At 37.0% G+C, this 21,350-nt stretch overlaps 1 protein-coding gene across 1 annotated transcript; it reads left to right on the top strand.

Annotated features, from left to right (window-relative positions):
• Window positions 1-6,901: 6,901 nt before the first annotated feature.
• Window positions 6,902-21,134, top strand: b3glctb (beta 3-glucosyltransferase b; the record flags this gene model as incomplete). The annotated part of the gene is given in 14 exon segments (XM_079599074.1): window positions 6,902-6,933; window positions 7,037-7,141; window positions 7,234-7,315; window positions 7,319-7,345; window positions 8,656-8,711; window positions 8,713-8,787; window positions 8,868-8,926; window positions 14,904-15,098; window positions 16,898-16,965; window positions 16,969-17,006; window positions 19,325-19,435; window positions 20,085-20,137; window positions 20,247-20,257; window positions 20,988-21,134. Coding segments are annotated over 14 exon segments (1,059 nt in total).
• Between the last annotated feature and the right edge of the window lie 216 nt (window positions 21,135-21,350).

The raw sequence follows: 21,350 nt of genomic DNA, 5'->3' as shown, positions 1-21,350 counted from the left end.
CGGCAGATTACACTTTTATCTAGATTTAACACACTGCAACATAAGTAATATAATGTTTTGATTGTAGGCTACTTTATTGTACACTTTATTTTACTCATTTTTTGTTTACATGAATTTATTAATGAAATAATTAAAAAGGGAAGAAAAAGATAGAAATACACACCTAAATTAAATGAATTAACAAAAAAATATATAAAAGAAGTAATGTGGAAAATATGCTTCAAAGACTGGGCAAAATAGGGATGAATTCACAAATGGAATGGCGCGTGGAATTGCCGCGAGCGTTCGTAACCTTGCACGTAGAGAGCGCTACATCGTTATCGGGAAAACAGGTGTTCTGACGGAACACCATACCCATCAGAATGGGATACCTTCGGTTAATGCGCATGGAATTAGTGGAATTGCGCATGCGTTAAATTTAAACCATCATTTCAGCATACCAGATTACAAGCGGTAAGTGTTGGTATACACATTATATATAGGCCTATATTATATACACATTACCTAATTGCATTTGTATTAAACCAGGGGCCATCAAAACAGCATACCCCTTTATGAACTGTATTTTTTATTAATATAGCCTACCCCTTTATAAACTGTATTTGTATTAAACCAGGGGCCATCAAAACAGCATACCCCTTTATAAACTGTATTTTTATTAATATACCCCTTTATAAACTGTATTTGTATTAAACCAGGGGCCATCAAAACAGCATACCCCTTTATAAACTGTATTTTTATTAATATACCCCTTTATAAACTGTATTTTTATTAAACCAGGGGCCATCAAAGAAGCATACCCTTCACTGGTAACACTGGTAACTTATGCAGTTTTGACAAAGTAGGCTAAATTGACAGACCCCGCTATAAAACTCAACTTCCAGTATGCTATTCTGACAAAGTATGCTACATCGACAGAACACCGGCCCAGAGCAACAGTTAGAGTAAGCCATTCATTCATAAAAACTGATTTATGGAAATGTAAGTGTATTTGTGATTATTATGAGGGAGGGCTATTTTTATGTTTAATTTTAACATGTAACTTTAGAGATGGTCCCTAAATGCGCGAATGTCCAACGTCAAGCGGCTTGACTCAAATCAACTTTATAACCAGTAGCCTATATCACTGGCAAACGCTTAGCGTGTTAAATTCATATTAAGTTTAATGTGTATTTCTGTTCTTGTCTTCCAGTAAATCAACTAATGTTTTGGTAAGGTTACTTTGGAAATGACTACATGTAGTTTTGGCAGAAATGATTGTTAAAATGGTAAAATAAACTGCACGTTTCAAATATTCATCAATGGGTTATAACACCCCCCACCCCCACATTAAGTGTCATTTAAAAGATGCAATGGCTCATTGCACAAAAAATGCAGAAATGCATTGAGTCTTGCAATATCAAGCAGATTATTTTAGATCTAATTAGCCTATGGCTCAGATATTTCTCTTCCTATTTCTTTTTCTCTTTATGGAAGAACTGCAGGATGTGGTATTTGTGATACAGAGCCAGATAAACTTGTATCATGGTCTGGTCAAAGAAGAACAGAACTTCTCCATCAGGCTCAGCCCCTAAACCAGGTAGTTTTGAGGAAGACTATGCACAAATAAATGTGTGAGTGTCCTGATGCTGAATTTCACCCACATGATGGCACTGTTGTCTTAGGAAAAGTCATTTTATTTTTATTGGGATTATGTGAAATGTGCATTGCATTTCAGTATTAACAGTCACTTTTGTGGTTCCTAAATGTTTGAGTGTTCACATTGACCACACAGTGGGGTGCTGATTTTTGTGCTTGGTTGTTGATTACTAATAGTGAAAGCAAGTGTGTGCATTACAGTGTTTATTTCAGTGTGTGTGATGAATTGATCAGTTTTGTCAGTTCACTCAGTGTCCAGTTTTGCAAGTTTTCTTTTGCTAGTGTGATTACTGAAATAGATGGGTGGAAAGAGACAGCATGTATCTGCTGTGACCAAATTCAGAAACGCATTGCAAATACTCCCAACGCATTGACAACACCACTGGCGGTCCCAGCCAGGTTCATCACTTGTTGGAAACATTTCTGTGCTTTTTGCAGCGCGTTTCTGTATTTGGTTGTGTTGTGAGTATTTGCAGCACATGTGTTGTCAAACTGATGCTGATGTTTTCTTAATTTGCTGGTGTTTTTTCTCTTTGCATTTGTTTTCTCCATTTGCAGCACGTTGAGCCCTCTCGGTCAATGTAAAAAGATATGAATGCAACTTTGTGTGCCCACACCTGAAATCTTGGTAAGGTTTTAGAGTCATTAAATTTGCCATGAAAAATTATTTACACTCTAGAGTAAAAACACAACCACACAACACCAGTTACATTACAGAATAATCTTAAATTACATCTTACAGAATAATATTATATATAGGGCTAATAATATTTAGTATAGGGCTGGCTATAATGCATTTTGAATTAGAATTAAAAGGCGATGATATACAGTTTCAAAATAATAGACCAGATCACTAACCAGATCAATCACTGTTTTTGGTAGAAATTATATTTCATGGCAAATAATTTACTAGTATGTGTAGTAGAGTGATAGAAAAACAACAGACCCAATGACATGCATGCTGCCTATTCTGTGTAGTTGAAACATTAATTGAAAGGAGTGTGTTCAAAATAATAGCAGCATGGAGTTCAATTAGGTTATTCATTCTGTGAAAAAAACTGGTGTCAAACAAGTGGCCCTTATTTAAGGATGAAGGCAGTACTGTACTGTACATGTTATAAGTGCAGAAAATTATAGGTGGCTCAGATAAAATCATTTCAAATGCTTTAAAATGGCAACCAAAACCAGAACGACGTGGAAGAAAACCGAACACTACCATTCAAATAAAATTCAAAAGATCGAAGAATAGTCAAAATGGCAAAGACTCAGCCAATGATCAGCTCCAGGGTGATCAAAGAAGATCTAAAGTTACTTGAGTACTGTAACAATTAGAAGACACCATATGTGAAGCCAAGCTATCGGCAAGAAGCCCCCGCAAAGTCCCATTGTTGAAAAAACTAATGTGCTGAAGAGGGTACAATTTGCCAAAGAGCACATTGACTGGACTAAAGAGAAATGGCGCAATATTTTGTGGACTGATGAAAGCAAGATTGTTCTTTTTGGTTCTAGGGGCCGCACACAGTTTGTCAGACGACCCCCAGACACTGAATTCAAGCCACAGTAGCCTACACTGTGAAGACAGTGAAGCATGGTGGCACACGCATCATGATATGGGGATGTTTCTCATACTATGGTGTTGGGCCTATTTATCGCACACTTAAATACTTAAAGAGGTCATGTTGCCTTATGCCGAAGAGGAAGTGCCCGTGCAATGGGTGTTTCAACAAGACAACGACCCCAAACACACCAGTAAGCGAGCAGCATCTTGGTTCCAGACCAACAAGATTAACGTTATGGAGTGGCCAGCCCAATCCCTGGACCTTAATCCAATAGAAAAGTTGTGGGGTGACATAAAAAATGCTGTTAGTGAGGCAAAACCAAAAAAAAAAAGTGGTATGTAGTGCAATCGTCCTGGGCTGGAATACCTGTTCACAGGTGCCAGAAGTTGGTCGACTCCATGAAACACAGATGTGAAGCAGTTCTCAGAAACCATGGCTATACAACTAAATATTAGTTCAGTGATTCACAAGAAAGCTAAATCTTCAAGCATTTTTCAGTTTGTACAGTAAATGTTTGACTTTGTAAAGAAAAATGCATACACTGCTATTTTTTTTGAACAGCCTAATATTCCTTTTTCTTCACTGTCTAATAAATAACACATTTGATACACTTTTCCTGATGTTTTTATTTCTAATAGAATGTGCAGTGCTCCCAATGCATTTGCGTGTATTGAAATAAAAGTTATTATAAGGATTTTGAGCTTTACTCAAATACACACTTCTATTATTTTGAACACAACTGTACATAGATAGATGCTTTATAATTGTACCATTATAATAATATGGCTGCTCCAAACATTGAGGTAAATTTGCATGTGGTGACTAATGTTTTACCACAACAACTACCATTTGAAAATAACCTATGACAGGTGTCTGTTTCCTTGCAACAACATTATATATTGTTGCTATAAGTTTGGCAAAAAGTGCATGTTGAACATGAGCAAGTTCAGAGCCTAGGAAAGGATTTTTAAGGATGTCATTCATTTTCATTTTCCTTTTTTTCTTTGTTTCATCATGCCATCTGTTTCCCAGCCTCTTACTTTTACTATCTTCAGTTTCTCGCTGATGTATATTTTATGTTTGGAAGATTGAATTTATTATTGCTAATTAGCTATCTGAATTCTCTGCATCCCAATTCTTATGCAGAAGTCGAACCTCACCTTCCGTGAGTCATTCCAGATAATAAGGCCATCTTTTTCACTTTTACTAGAGCCCATCTTAACATGAGTTTTGGCTGATTTTGAACGTTGAGAGACGTATGGTTTTCAGGCTCATTAGAAGACCACTTTCACAGTGGGAGTGATGGGAAGGATGGGAGGATTGGGGCTGTTGAGCGGGAAGGTAAGAACGCTCCAGTTGCTATCTTGACCTCCTGTTAATCGGCAGGACTCCTAGGCTACGGCATGTGGAAAAGGTTTCCCGAGCATCGCTCTGCCTGACACATCAGCCTTGCTTATTAACCACCGTGTGCTGTGCTGGGGCAGGGATAGACCCGCTGACTGGCTGTGACCTGGCGTTAGAAGCATTTTTACTGCCTGAATTCAGAAGGCCGGATTTCTTTCCACCTCATTGTCATAATCATCATCCAGTTCCTCACTATTGGCAGTATAACTGGCGCTCAAGTTTGGGCAGTGTGCTACTTTTGTCCCTCCTTCAAAAGTGCAGCAGTCAGGAAGCCTTCAAAGGTTCACTACACTGTAAAATAATATATTTTATGCAATTATATATAAACTTTTTTGTATAAGTTATACAAGATTCTATTGTTTAAGTCAGTTTAATGTAATTTAAGTTGAAATGAAACTTTAAACTTAAGGCTACAATATGTTACAATGACATGTGGGTGTTTTTCATTAACTCAGAAGTAGATTTTAAACTTTAACAAAGTTCTTATGTGCTTATGGTTGTGTGTGTAATTTGATGTAAAATACTGTCTCCTATCGCACCTTAATTTTGAGAGACGGCTATAAGTAACCGATATGTTGGTCGATTTCCCTTTTTTTATGATTAAGTTGGGTTTTAACTGGTTTTGACATTGGCACACTTTGCTTTATTTGAAGATCTTGCTGTACGCTCTCAGACAAGAGCAAGATAAGAGAGCAGTGAGGTCATAGAACACCCTAATATGGAAATGGTTTGCCGTTTTATAAAAAATTGGCATTATTAATGAATGAAAGCCATTATTTTTGCATTATTCCTTTGTTTATGCAATGGACTGCGGAAATTACACACTTAACTTTTAACTTTTCATACTATGTGATTAGAAAATTGTCAAGAATCACAATGTGCTTTCAAAAACAGGTTGTTATTGTTTTTGTGCATGCAAACTGATTTGTCAGAGGGAGTTAACAGCTTAGTAGTCTGAAAATGTAACATTAAAGATACAAGTTTGAAAGCTTTCCTATTATAGAACAAAATGGATGTTTTTAAAAGTGTGAGTCATGTGGGTGTTAATTTTCCTCTGTCAATCAATCTAAACCTCACAAATGTTGTCTTCTTGATCTTCCATCTGCTCAATTTTCCAGCACATTCTGAATAACCTCAAACTCTCTGCTATTGCATGCTTTATCTAAACAAGCTGTTTGAGTTTTCTAAGCACATCTGGTTCATACGAATACCCTCCGGCACTCCATAACTCTTACCTCTTCCCATTCGGTATCTGCAGTCCTTGACCTCTGTAAAGTTAGATTTGAAGTTCAAAACATTTAGAAGAGCCTGTGGTCATAATCCCCACTGCATAGACTAAGCTACTGTTTTGCTGCGAGATGCATTAACATAAAAAAGTACAGTAAACTCCTGAATTGAAAAATAGTTCCTAATGATGCCATTTGGAGCTAAAAAATGTTATTTACAATTTTTTTTTAATATTAAACGTAATATTTAAAATGTAAAATATTTAAATATTACATATTTAAATTTAATATTTTAAAACTGCATCAAACTTGACATGAGGTTTTAAAGGAAGAGTTTTACCAATTTACCTCTATGTAATTCCAAACCATTTTGTTCTTCCATTTCTACAGAATGTTCATTTTTGCATGATGTATTCCTTTAAAGTCGGACTGACTGTGAATTCATGCATATTAATTGTTACATGGATCTGTTTCAGTTACCTGGCATCTTTCAATGGCAATTCTGCAGAAGAGTACCTGCATGAGGACATGCCTTGTTCCTTATAGGGTTAGTTCACCCAAAAATTAAATTTATGTCATTAATTACTCACCCTCATGCAGTTCCAAATCCGTAAGAACTTCATTCATCTTCGGAACACAAATTAAGATATTTCTTATGAAACCCGAGAGGTTTCTGGACATTGCAACTTTCAAGGCCCAGAAAGGTAGTAAAGACATTTTTAAAATAGTCCATGTAACTACAGTGGTTCAACCTTAATGCTACGAAGCATCAAAGCGATGAGAATACTTTTTATGTGCAAAAAACAAACAAAAATAATGACTTCATTCAACAATTTCTTCTCTTCCGTGTCAGTCTCCTACGCTGATCATGTAGTAAACACAGTGCAGTGCGTCCGGTTTCTACATCAGAGCGCCGGCTAATGTGTTCACGTGAGCAGAAGCGGGTCAATACTGAGCCGGCGTTCAGACGTAGAAACCGTAAGCGCTAAACTGTGTTTACGACATGATCAAGTTAGGAGACTCAGAGAGCTCAGACAGTTCTCGAATTCCATCAAACATTTTTTGTTCCGAAAGATGAACGAAGGTCGTACGTGTACCACACGAGGGTAAGAATGACATTTTTGGGTGAACCCCTTTAATCAATATCAACCGTCAGTCAGAATGCATTGAGTAAATGAATAACATTGCAAAACAGCAACATTTTTAAAGAGTTTATGCACAGAGTTCACCTTATGTTGTGCTCCTGCACAAGCTGTCAGATTATGATGGAAACTGGAGCATTCTTAAAACGCAAAAACAAACACAACACAAAATGTACTCCACCTCTTGATGTCAGAATTATGAGTGTTTATTCACAAGATTCTCTTAATCACATTTTATGCAGCTCTATGTTGTTCTTTTTTTAGCCTTGCCTCACAGTACTGCCAACAATCTTCGTGGATTGTGTTTTTGGAAGAAGAGACCAAGGTGAATTTGCACAACCTTATGTAGTTGCTGAGCAAATTCAACACAAGAAAGGTGAGTGGCAGACTTTATCTATTGCAAATGTGCAATATCAAGACTTCAGTTTTATCCTATATTGTGTATATTGCACACATACATGTTCCCATATAAATGTGAATTTATGCTTACACATTCACGGAATGAGTTACAATTTCTAGTTCCCAGGATGCTTTGCTTCTGACTGTTAAAGGAGAGCAAATTTTAAAATGAAGTGTTATTTAATGTGTTTTTGCTATTATTTTGGAGTTTAAAAGGTTTTCTGGTATGTCTTGAGTTTTTGGGGTTACCATTGCGCTGAAGAGTATAAAGCCTGTGGTTAGGTTGACGATTGGCCGAACAACATTAAGACTATAATTACTATATTTTAAAAGTAATGACTGTGCTCTCCTCAGCACACTGAGCACAGTGATAGTCTCTTGGCTAAATACTTTAGTACATACTGGTGTGCTTGTGCTTCCGTTAACTAGCTTTAAAATATGAAACATTTATAATGTAAATAATTATAAAAATACAAGAAATATATTACATTATATCTTTCTCCATATATGTGTGTTTATGCTGCATAAGTATGTCTGCAATATATTACCATATCTGATCATATACATCTATATATCATAAAGTGATTACTATTATTCACTTAGATATTTGAATTAGATATTCAAAAGTATTACTGAATATAAAATTACATTATGATTAGTAAATATTTTGTCACATGTTTTTCAATATATGAAAAGCGTCAATTCCAATACAATATATTTTCAAATATACTGTTAAACCATTGATATTGATCATATATAGGAATTATATTTTCTTTTCATAAGGGTGGACATGCACATTTTCATGTAGTAAGCTACTTTAACAGTTTTGCCCGTATTTACTTTCTCAGCCAAATGTACTTTTAACTCTGAGGACACACAGCACTTGAAATGCTCTATGCTACTTGAATTTCAGGCATCCAATCATCAGCAGCCGTGAGGGAGCCCTCAGGGATCAATTCGTTTCTTGATTGTGTGAAATGTCACCTGCAATATTCTTGACTTATCGCCACTGACCTGAAAACAAAGTGTTGTGCCGCAATCTCTTGGATAATGTTATTTAGGCCATATGAATTTAATCTTAAAATCAACCGTAGATCCTTTAAATGTGCAACTACTCCATAAACAAACAATCACTGGAGAAAACTATAAATATGTCAACACAAAACATAAAACCATCTCCTGCAAACTTAAAGTAATTAGAGGAAATTAAAGAGCAGCCTGAAACAGGGCTGGGAAGATTAATCCATTGCCTCTTTGTTTTTTATCCAAGTGTCTTTTTTCCCAAAGGAGTGGTTTCTGGGCAGACCCCTCCATGATGATGAACCAACAATTATCCACCACTATCTCAGAGGACCCCTACGGCTTCAGTTACCCTGACCTCATGGCTAGCTGGGCCCTCGTCTGCCCCCTGGCTAAGCGGTCAGATTTCATCTCCGTGCTTCTTGCGTAGCTGCTACTTTACACTTTTAATACAGATATTATTTGGTCTGGTGTCTCAGAACCACAGAACGTGTGAATTATGAGCCACCCAAATTGGATTTCACAATTGACCTTCAACGTGAGGTGAAAAATATCACAAAATACTTCTATGTAATTGGAGTTCTTCTACATATGGCAGTAGCACTTTATATTTTTGATTGTTTGTTAAATATTCATATTTTGCAATGGAAGTGCTTGCCCTTTTTGTTTGTAATAAATATGAATAATTTGTAATGGAAGTTGCTCTAATGCATCAGAAATCTTTCTGAAAGTATCTCAACACAAGACATTTTTTTCCCCAAAGTGACCCAGACACAGATAACAGACTTTCCCCCCCTTTTCAGATCTATCATCTCAGCTCTTTTCAGCTTATATAATTCACATTCTCCATACTTCCTTCAATGTCACATCTTAATTCAAGGTGTCTGGCATCTCATGTTAAAATAATTTGCCATCTGCCTACAAATGGGAATATCTGTGTATATATATTAATTCTCATTGATATTTTTATGGAGGAACTGTCATCATTAATGGAAGGGCTTTGAATTGTGTGACATTGAAAGACTCTCTCTCTCACACACACTCATTTTCTCTTGCCATCACTTCTCTCTCTCTTGCTGATAAAAACGAGACCGCATGTTCCAGAGAGAACTCTCAGTGCTACTTTTGTGATCTCTATTGATGTAGTACTCTCTAAGAGTCTGCTCAAAACCCTGTGGTCTTACTGACTGGCATCGGTCTTTTTCTTAAAGGGATAGTCCACTCATAAATTACAATTCTGTCATCATTTACTCTCCGGTCATGTTGTTCCAAACCTGTATGACTTTTTCTCTTCCGTAGAACACAAAAAGAGATGTTTAACAGAATGTTCAAGCTGTTCTTTTCCATACAATGGAATTAACTACAAAAGTACCATAACAGTAGTCTATATGCCATTTTACAGTGCGTTTTACTCATTATACACACACAAAAACCAGTGCCGCTTGATATCACTGACATCAGTTGGCTTCAGAAGACTTTGAATGTAGTGCATGAGTCGTTGCGCACTACTTTTATTCATTTAGAAAAGAACAATGTCAACATTATGCTAAATGTCTCCTTTTATGTTCCACAGAAGAAAGTCCAATGACATTAGGGTCAACAAATGATTGCAGATTGTTAATTTGTGGGTGATTTTTTTGTTTATAAAATGCACTCTCTTTCTGTGATCTCTGAATTGCTTTGTTCTTTGCACTTGCGTGTTTTAATCATATCGTCTCTTTAGTTCAACTCGTTTAATAGTCATTGATTCCTTGATGGAGTAGAAGTCACATTACTCCACTTATTGATGTTTCAGATTGCCCTCTACATTTGGCAGGAAGGGAGGGATCTTGCGGAGAAGGGGTTTTGCTCCACGGGAGACTACACTACGACCATCAACACCTACTTGTCCTCCTGTGTAAGTACTATAAACACTAACACACCTCCTACAAATTTAGTTCAGAGATTTATACAAGCTCTCGGCCATGTGAAATAATGAAACTATGACAAGCTGTTCTGTTCAGGCTTCCAAGAGAAAGTCAAGCAGGATTAACATCTCGCAGTCAGTTGTCATTGCCATCATCACTCTTTCCCTGCTGTAATACCCCAATAAATGACAGCCTTCAAAAGTGAACACCAAATTCCTGCTTGTGGTTTCTCGCATTTGCTGTTCTTTCTGAGTTTGAATGATAATAATCAAAGGCCTATGAGTTCATATTCCTTAAATTGAGCCACATTCACAAAGTGTCCTCTGAGAGCTGACACGCAGACATTCTGTAATAACTCAATGGAAGACCTACTATGTCTTAAATTAGGAACAGGAGGTACTCTGGTTTTAACCCAAATACTGTAATGAACAGGCTTTGATGGTAGCAGAAACTAGCTGCGTTTCTATTACCCTTCAAATTCCGCAAATTGAAATTGCGAAATGGAAACACGTCAATTTCGCCAAAACTCCCATATATCGCAAAAAAGTTTTTACGCTCACATGAGGTGGTTGAGGCAATTCGAAAAAGGAATATTGTGCAAAACTGCAATGGAAACAGGTCACCTGGCGTACTTAAAAGTCAATCATTCTTTAAAGATGGCGTGGTATGTTTGGACAGAAGACGAGAAGAATACTGGATTCACACCTCATATGTTCCGCTCCTAAGTATAAGGGGCTTTTTTCTTGCCATTAATGCTTGGATAACGCGCCTACGTCTACTTCGATTAAAAATAATGGCTAGCGCGGTGGCTGTGATATACGTAAACCAACCAACATCTGTTGCCATGGTTTTTGGAATGACTTATCATGAGAGGAAAACAATTCTAGTGCAAATTTTAGTCGCATAACATAGGTTAACGAAACGCCGTCATTTCGCAATAGTTTTTTTTATGGACATTTATAAAATATTTGTATTATATAAAATGATATAATTTTTTACATTATATAAAAAAGTTTTGTGCAAATCTGTAATGGAAACCAGGCTACTGACTTGCTTGAATAATCTGTTATGTTCTTCATAGGGAAACCCTGTGCAAAATGAGGACATCTTTGTTGTTGATAAAACATGCCAAATATTTCATTGAGATAGGTGGGAGTAGTCAGCTATTCTTTAAAAAAAAAAAAGATAAAGACCATCACTGGATCCTCACTAACCAAACTTGAAAGGTGAAGTCTGTACTTTTTAAGTAACACAATGTTTAACAAACTAATAATGATCAGTAGTCGTACAGCATTTATTCATTTTGGTCAATGTTCTTTTCTGCAAGTAATAATGGAGTCTTATATAAAAGTTGTATATGTTAACATGAGTTACTGAATTTAGTTCACATCATGAACTAATTTTTTTTTATTAATACTTTTTTTCTATAAGTGTATTATTATTATTATTATGTAGAAATTACACACTTCACCTCAGCTTCATCACTGCCATCCATATGAAGATACATTCGATCCCATTTAAAAATGGAGAAACCTTTGCTTGTTGTTATAAATACTAGTGCAGTGCCTGACCCGTGCAAAATCAGTTTTTGTGTGTGTTTTTAGTAATTGTTGGTTTGGTGTGTTTGAGTGCTCATTGTTACAATTACACAGCAACAGTTCAGTGGCTTTTTTATTTGTGCATTGTAGAAAGCAAATACTGATACTGACATAATGACATAGCCTACAATAAATATGGAACATTTAACTACACGATTCAGGGAGCAGGCTACACAGTGAACTCCGAGAAAACGCTACGCTTGAGCAAACAGTTTGTGAATAGGCTACTACAAATGATGGCCATGAATAAAATAATATTCAGAAGTAAACAGTGTAGCTGACTTAATGTTTAGCTGACAGAGTGTTTATGTCAGAATGTTCATTTTTAAACCACAACTTTCTAAACATCATTCAAACATCTTCAATGTGTGCTTCTTTTACCGATATATTTAACTATATCTTTTGCATTTCTAATCCAAACAACGGCAAACTTGGCACTGCACTTACTCGTCCCCGTAGCAAGACACATGTCAAGTTTGAAATCCATCGGACTAACAGTTCGAGAGCTATGCGAATAACAGTCATAGAGACACGGACAGACAGACGTTCCTGTAATTTATAGATAGATAGATGTATGACTGCTTGTTTTATTTAGCTTAGCTTTTATTTAAATTAGATAATGAGCAACAGTATGTTTTAGATGGATTGGATCATTCGCCTTGATTAAAAAGCAAAGTCTATGTGGTTCAGCAGAGCACACAAAAGAGGCCTTCAGTCCATGCTCCGGGAGGATTAAAGATAGACAATAATAAATGGGAATAATTGCAGCCGTCAGATGCTTTCCGTCTCAGCCCACATGTCTTTAAGTGACAGTGAATTGATTTTATAGATTGTCGCCCAACAAACTTCCATCATGGCTTTGCAGAAACATTGTACTTTCAAACACAACCCTCTTCCAGTCCCCCTCTCTCTACTGTATAATAGGACAGGTATAAAGGCTGTTTTATATTCCAGGAAAATTTTCATTTTGCAGCTGGTCAGCTATAATTGCACTGATTTGCATGATTGCCGGTATGTTTAGGGTTTGACTTTATAAACAGTCTCGAGGCCGCATTAAATGCTACAACATTTGTGTGTGGTTAAAAAGATCATAAATATCAATGCAGATATGCAAATTTGCAGCAGGATATCTTTAATTTATTATTTTTAGCTCTTTTAGATGGATGTTATAGTCTCAATGTATTTCTGTCTAAAACTGTATTCACAAATGTATCTTTGCAGTTCCTTCAGTTAAACAGACATGGGAAAAGATGCTGCATCGCTGGAATACTACAGTGACATCACAAATACATATACAGTGCTGGTCAGAATTATTTGCCCCCTTGGTAAATATGATCAAAGATGGCTGTAAAAAATAAAATTGCATTGTTAATCCTTTTGATATTTTATTAAAATGGACAGATGAAACAAAAACAAAAAAAGAGCTTTTTGGCAGCAAACATTTAATATGGGTTTGGTTTATACATGGATAAAAAAGTACCCCATGTGTAAAATGAAATACTCTGCTGTATCTTTAATGCTGTGGCCTAATTTTCTTCCAGATGTCTTGGACATCTTGTTCAGATACATGACATCATGAATTCGATCAACTAACAACAGATAAAAATTCAAAACCTGACAACCTCTGCTAGAAATCTTATAACGGGCCATGTTTGGATCTTCCAACAGGACAGTGATCCAAAAACAAACATCAAAATCAAAACAAAAATGGGTCACTGAGCAAAAAAACCAAGATCTGCAATGGCCAACCCAGTCTCCAGACATAAACCCTGTAGAAAATAAGTGGGCTAAACTGAAGAGAAGAAGAGCCAACATGGATCTGGGAATATGAAGGATCTGGAGAGATTCTGTATGGAGGAATGGTCTCTGATCTCTTGTCAGGTGTTCTCCAAACTCATCAGGCATTATAGGAGAAGACTCAGAGCTGTTAACTTGGAACAAGGAGTTTGCAATAAGTATTCAATAAACAACGTGTTTTGAAGAAAAACATTTATTTCATAATGTGATTTCCCCCCCCCACTTTCAATTATTTTACTTCAATGAATTTTACTTAGTTTTTTGCTATTTTTTTTAAATAAAATTTTAACAGCAGATGTATTTTTTTACAGCCATCTTTGATCATATTTACCAAGGGGGCAAATAATTCTGACCAGCACTGTACCCACAATCCACTTGGGGAGTCCCTAACACAGAGAGAGGTTTGTCTCTTCATTTTTTATTTTGGGCTGACAACAGGATCAGTGTTGTCTGAGGAACATGCAGACACTCCTTAGTATAAGGTGTGTAATCAATTACCGTGCTCAGACAAGCATCAACTTGTCCAACTGAGTCTGAGCTCATTCAAGGGCTAGTGCATGTCTGTGAAAAGAACCATTGCAAGTGGGATTTAAAAAAACAAATAACAATTTCATAATGTCCTTGTATCCTCTAAGAACATGGCTCATAACTGTGACCCAAAACCATAGAAAATTACTCTGAAATGAAATGAAGCATTTAAATGGACTGATTATTCCCTCTTGTCTTCGCAGATTTCCTGTGATGTGCAAAATGTGCAGTGGCTTCTTTAATGGAAAACAGTCCGACGTCAAACTTTGTAAAGGCAGATAATTTGTTTTATTCATGACTTGACTGCGGCAAGTTAATGGATGGGGCATTGGTTGCTTCCAGTCTGTTTACACACAGTTGTTAATGGACTTCTAAATAACAAGTTTGCTGCCATGACAGATGGCCCTTCTTCCGATAGACAGACAGACAGACATATTTAAACTTGCTAGATATTTAAACTTGCTGTGTAATTCATGACAGTCATTTTAGTAAGTTTAAATTTGCCATGTTACTCGACTCTCAAACAGTGGGACATTCTTCATTTTTAAGGATACTAATTTAACCGCACAATATACCTGGCTGCACCGTCAGCCTCGAGACATTCTTCTTCCTTCACAAACTCCCCAGGCCCCTCAAGCTAGCAGCCAAATCTCAATAACCTTATATATCCAGTGTCATTCTCCAGGAACTGAAATGAAGAAAGAGCTGAGGATAGTCTCCGAGGACTCTCAACACCTGTCCCCTAAATTAGACTTCTCCACCCCTCTTTGTCTCTCTGTGTCTTTGTCTCTGCACCAGAATGAGGAGCTAAACATCTGGGGGAGTGAGCAGTCTTCTCTTGAGTGTGTGTGTAGAGGAGAGCTCAGTCAGCTGTGGTGTGGTAATGTTCAGAACAGACATTACTCCCACAGATCTAGAGAGTCGGTGTTCCGGAGCTTTTTTCAGTATGTTTTGTTCTGTCCTCCTCCTGTCCTCTCCCCATCTCTCAGCCTGTGTCTAGCTGGCCTTTTCATTCGACTGCCATAGGAGAGCTTCTCTTTCATGGGTGCTGCAAAGCTTTTGTGCGACCTCTCTTTCCCTCTTTTGCTTTGTTATATCACTCTTTTACTCATCTTCCCGGTCACAAAGTCGTTATTAACCTTCTGAACCTGAGAAAAAGGAATCTCCTGCTCCAGCTCCTGCTCGGAAAATCGTACATCCAGGCAAATTTGCTGATGTGGCCTTTTGTCTTGCATATCTTTAATGGCCATACGTTTAGTGCTTTATAAACCACACTGAATCTAATCCTTGTGGCTCTTTCAAACCCTGTAATGGACCATAGGAATGTGGGATTATGCCTACTGCCAGTCCACTGGGCACATTTTCAACCAACAGTGGCAAACCTTTAATGGAAGCGCCTGTATTGATTTTATGATTGACTTCTTTTGTGTTCCAGTGCATTCCTCTGCAATTTTATCCTGAAAGTGTTTGGAACATTGGGGCCTCAGAATCAGGAAAATTCCAGTATAATGAAGGGATGGAAGGGCCAGACATGTTGCACCGTGGACAACTCAAGGCTTTGAATCTGGCACAGGTCATTTCCCAATCTGTTCTCACAGATGTTTCCCACTACTTCTCTTCAGTTCTATCCTATTAACTGGAAAAAAGGGAAAAGTCACAGGAAGATATTTGTAATGAACCACAAAGGTGGTATTGTTGCTGTTGTTTGTTGTCCATACCTGGTTAAAGCTCTAAGAGGGTCATTGAGCTCTCAGAGTTAATTAAAGCTGTGGGCCAAGCTTGTGATTATTACATCCACTGGCCAGAGCTGATAGCCTTGTGTTCGACAAGTTCAAGTCCCACCTTGTGGTCCGTGGTCCATAAATAACTAGGTAAGAACATTTGGGGTGTGAGTGTGTGTAATTTACGTTTTAGAATAAAAAACATAAAAAAAAAACATTTTAAAAACCTATAGGAAAATCTTTAGGTTTAGTCTTCCAGGAAAGACTTTCTTTAGGAAAGTCTTCCAGGTTTTTACTTCATCCCTGCACCACTCTATCCATCGTATTTTTTAAGGTAAGCGCGGGTGCGACCATTTGTAATTTTAATGTGTCTGGCTTCCGGTTATTTTTAGCTGTACAAAACAGCTCGTTATGCTGCTTGATATTGCAACCTGGCATTTTTTTACTATATTATTTTAATGTATTGTCTTAATTATAACCATGCTGGTATGTAGTGCAAATAGTTTTACAGTTTACTGCATTTCTATATATTCTTCTCATTATTTCCCTATAGCGGCTAATAAATAAGTCTTTCATTCACAGAAAACACCTTCCGTGTTGAAAATTAAGTTGGATAGCACCTGTTATTATGCTAATCTTCACTGTTATTTATTGGTGAATGTTATGTCATCTAATTAATATTCATGATGAGCTATAAGGTTAAAAAGAGCCCACCTCCCTTCTTCAGATAGTTTCTGTGCCACCTGGCGATTACTGAATCAGATGCAGGTTTTTGCAGTCTTGCTTACAGTATGTCTGCCCTGAGTTCTTGGACAGAACATAAGAGATACGAGTTGAGTTGCATGTCTCCAATTCATTCATCTGCTGTTTTTATTCTCATTTATAGCAACATATTGCAGGAACGCAGTCCAGAGTCTTGTCTAGATGAATTACAAACTTGTTACACTTGTATTTACAGGGCACTGTATGAAACCATTTGCCATCCTGAGGAGGTTTGCGAATGGGGCAGTAACACAAGCACCTTGTTAACTCATAGTAGATGACGACACAATGATTATTAAACAAAACGGAACTTGATGCATTAAGATGCATACACTTAATGGGAAATACACTAAAGTATGTAATCTTGAATCTAAAAGAAGTCTCATCTCACATATCATCCAGAATTATAATCCAGCAGTCTGGCACAAACATGAAAATCAAGTACGCCCACACAAAAATACTCTGAAGCACTTAAGGTCACGATGCTGAAATCTGTGCAAAATTTGGACCGGAATTCACATGGTTGTGAAGTCTCTGTTAAATGTGCTTACAAATTATACCCTAAAGGAGATATTCCATCTCCTTTAATACAACCTCAGTAAGAGAGGAAAATCAGGGCATTTCATGCCATTTAAAGGCTTGCAAATATCCAGACTTCACCTTTAAAAAAAAAAGTAAAAAGTGAATATTCTCTCGTAAAATATGGACAGTTTTATCTCCCAAGACAATACAATAGGACAGATTTATCAAAACATTTAATACACCATAAAAAAATTGCCATTAAACTCTTTGGCACATATTAGATACTTAAAATTGTGACATGCTGTATCTTTTTATTTATTTGCTCATTTATATTTATGTTATTTATATTACAGTTGATAGTGTGTTTAGTGTAAATTGCAGTGTGCCATCTCAGGTTAAAGTATTACATTTGAATGTTTTCAGGAAGGTTTACCATTTTTACAGTCTAATTTGCCAGTATATTGTATGCAAGGCCGTGAAGCTACAATTTGGCTCTTATAATTTAATGCTATTATTATTATTCACTTATTTAATTTAGTGCTATAAATATTCACTTGTTATTTTCAGTTGTAATTTTGATGTTTTAATATCATCCCTACTGACAAGTATAAGACAACATTACATAATGTAGTAAAAGTTAAAAAGACTTTTAACTTGTCCTTACAGAGTTCATGAGAGGATAACTTTTTATTTATTAAATAGTTTATCACTTTAAATGGAAAAAATATATTATGGGGTTAAAGGTAGGGTAGGTAGGATTTATATAAAAACTTTTTACCAAATTTGATTAAACTTTCTATATATATCAATGCATAACTAAAATGTAAGTACTCTGATAAAAAGAGTATAAAAATCGAGTGACTCTAGACCGTTTAATCTTCATTAAACACAGCTCATTATTTCCATTCGGGACGAATCACAGGATTGGCTTGCGCGACTGTCACTCTCCGTCGCCATGACTACCGCCGTTATTACTGGCTCTGCCCACGTGCGCGCAGTCGCGCACCCGTTTTTAGGTGGGAGTGAATGGAATTAATGAGCTGTGTTTAATGAAGATTAAACGGTCTAGAGTCACTCGATTTTTATACTCTTTTTATCAGAGTACTTACATTTTAATTATGCATTGGTATATAAAGACAGTTTAAACAAATTTGAATAAAAGTTTTTTTTAGACAATTCTGACCTACCCTACCTTTAATGGATAACTTTTTAACACTTAAAAAATAGTCGACTAAAATGTATTGCTTTTATTTTAATGTATTGTGCTTTCATAATTCATCCAATTGTGCATATCTGCCAATACGCCTACAGTAAAAAGAGTTGGGAACAGGGCTGAGGACAGGCCAAAAAGGTGGATAGGTAAAAGAAAGAAAGAAAATTAATAAATAAAGCTACTGTATTTTGTTAATATGTTCAGAAAAATGCCTGTAAACACATGATAAAAGTTGACACCAGATGTTGTTTTTTTTAAAAAGCTGCAATCGGTCGTTTTTGCTCTTTGTCGCCATCTCTGTTCGAAACCTGCAATTGCAGTTATTCGTGGAATTATCAACTTTACGTGGGTTGTGCCTCGGCCCGGCACAGCGCGGATGAACACAATGTTTTGAGGAGAATGTGCGGCTGTCAGTCATCACGCCGGTGTGGATACTGGCATTCGCAATCACAGATTCATTCTACTTTTTGGAAGTAGATGACCAACATAAGAATTTTATATCAAGTGCTGTGAGAAAAGGCTATAAATCTCCAACATCCTCACACGCAACATAGCCTACTCCCCGAGACACCTTTATGTGTACAGATGTGACGTAATGGCGCAAAGACATGCTCGAATTTCCTGCGGAAATCCACCAGTACCACTGGAATTAAAAACATTATTACAAGCTTACCGTTTTGAATCGAGCTAAGGCAAGCAGATAGTTTTGAACACTGACTGGTTATGTACTTGCTCAAAAATGTATTATGGATTTTTTAACCCAAAAAGGTTACAGACTGCAGCTTTAATGTCAGGTTATGTTTATGAGGAATATAGATGACACCTCTTTGGGAAAATTACCCTGTGGATTTGTGTCACATAATGCACTGAATAACCAATGTCTTCCAGTCTACCCAGACTGCTGGGATGTTATGCTCCAAATGAATCTGTGAGTGTTGGAGAGCGCTACGGCTATGGGCTTAGCAGGGGTGGCTACATCTACATCACGGGTGGTGGAGGGTGAGTTAAGGCCCGGGTATACTTTATTTTCCACGTTCCTCTCCCGAGAGCCTTTCAAAGTACACTACTTTGGCTGTAAGCGCGGATCTGCGCGTGCACACCATGCGCTGTCCGCACAGTCACGAAAATTGGGCAGCACTCGGACCTCCACGGACCCTCCTAATGATGAAAATTACGTCACGCTTCACAGATACAGTCTGCTCAGATTACTATTGCTTAAACTTTTTTTTTTACTTGACAGTAAGCAACCACCTATCAACACGCTAAAAACCACTCAGATCCCCTTAGCAAACATGTAGTAACATGGTGTTGGTAGTGGCATGCTACCCGTTTTGTCATGCTATCAAAGTGTCCTAACAGTTTGGTGCTTAGTAACGGTCCTCAAGTGTTTTTTTGTTTACTTGTAGCATTCAAATTAGCAGACAGTGACTTCCCATTGCAATGTAGGTACTTTGTGAAAGACACAATGGTGTCATGACTGTCTGTCACACAGGTGAGTGTGATTCACTTTCACTTGAGACTGGACAAGTTAACTTTTCACATAGTTAGCCGTCCCAAATCGTTAGGCAATTCAGAATCTGCCTGTGTGAGCTGAATTATGTCCAGTAGAACTTGTTCCATATAGAGTAAAGTTTCTATATTCTTACAGGATGGTGTTCAGTAGAGTTGGTGTGCAGAACATTTTGGCAGGTGGCTGCGGCTGTCTACGATTCTTTTTTTCAATGTTGCCATACTTTGGCACCCAAGCAGAGCAACAAATAAGCTGAAATCTGTTGCTGCAAATCTGGAGAGCAATCTTGTGATTTCACAGATGAATCGAGGGTGCAGGCAGACAGGTTTATTATATCCTTGTACTGGCTTTATTTGTACTCCCTAGAGAGCCTCATTTATAATATTGATATATTCCATCTATTTGATTGGTAATTAAAGGAATAGTTTACATATGAATTATGAAATCATTTATTTTTCTGGAAGGAAAAGTTTTGAAGAATGTTCACACTGCTCTCTTTTATACAATGAAAGTAAATAGGGACCATCAATATCAAAAAGGACAGAAAAGCACCATAAAAGTGGTCCATTACTCTTGTGCACTATATTCCAAGTCTTTCGAGACCATAGATGATTATCTTACTGACCCCATTTTGAACTTTAGTGTCATCACCGCCATTCACTTTCACTGTGGAAAAAAGCAGATAGGACATTTTTCTGCCAGTTACCTCTTTTGTGTTCCACATAAGAAAGAAGCCATATGGGTTTCGAACAATATGAGGGGAATAAAATGATGATAATGTTCATTTCTGGTTGAACTATCCCTTTAAAAGGCTTAAGAGTTTAGAAAATTATATTTAGAAAAACCGAATTGGCCGGAAAAGACAAGAACAGTTTTACATGTACACCATTTATAAATTGTTCAGTTTAGCATTCGAGAAACGATTATACGTTCACACAACAAGTTCGCAGATGCGTCTTTATAAATTAGGTTCCATTTGTATGCTGAGTGTGAAACCTCTGGAATAATCCATGGTCTCTTCTCTGACCACATGTCCGGCAGGTTGATTATGTGAAAGAACTTCTGGCACGGCAGAGCCCAATCTCCTTCCACAAACACTGGAACATCAACCCTGTGGCCGTCTACCAGCGCTGGCTTCCAGAGCTTAATCTGAGGAGACCACACTTCCTCGAAAAAAACAGAGATTGAGCTGTAGACAGAGCTAATGGAGTGAGTGTGTGCGTATTTATTCAATCATTTGATACTCCAGATACTTTGATACACCATGAAATCAAAATTAACCCCATATTTAGTTAAAAATCATAATCCAATAAATTTTTTCTTGTTGAAGTATTCTGTTCAGAAACTCATAAAACCGTACCATCGCAGCCCGGTTTACTTCCAAAATCTGATCAAACTGATTTG

Source organism: Phoxinus phoxinus (assembly GCF_949152265.1).
Source record: "Phoxinus phoxinus genome assembly, chromosome: 23".
Classification (NCBI taxonomy): domain Eukaryota; kingdom Metazoa; phylum Chordata; class Actinopteri; order Cypriniformes; family Leuciscidae; genus Phoxinus; species Phoxinus phoxinus.
This window is presented reverse-complemented; position numbering and strand designations above follow the sequence as displayed.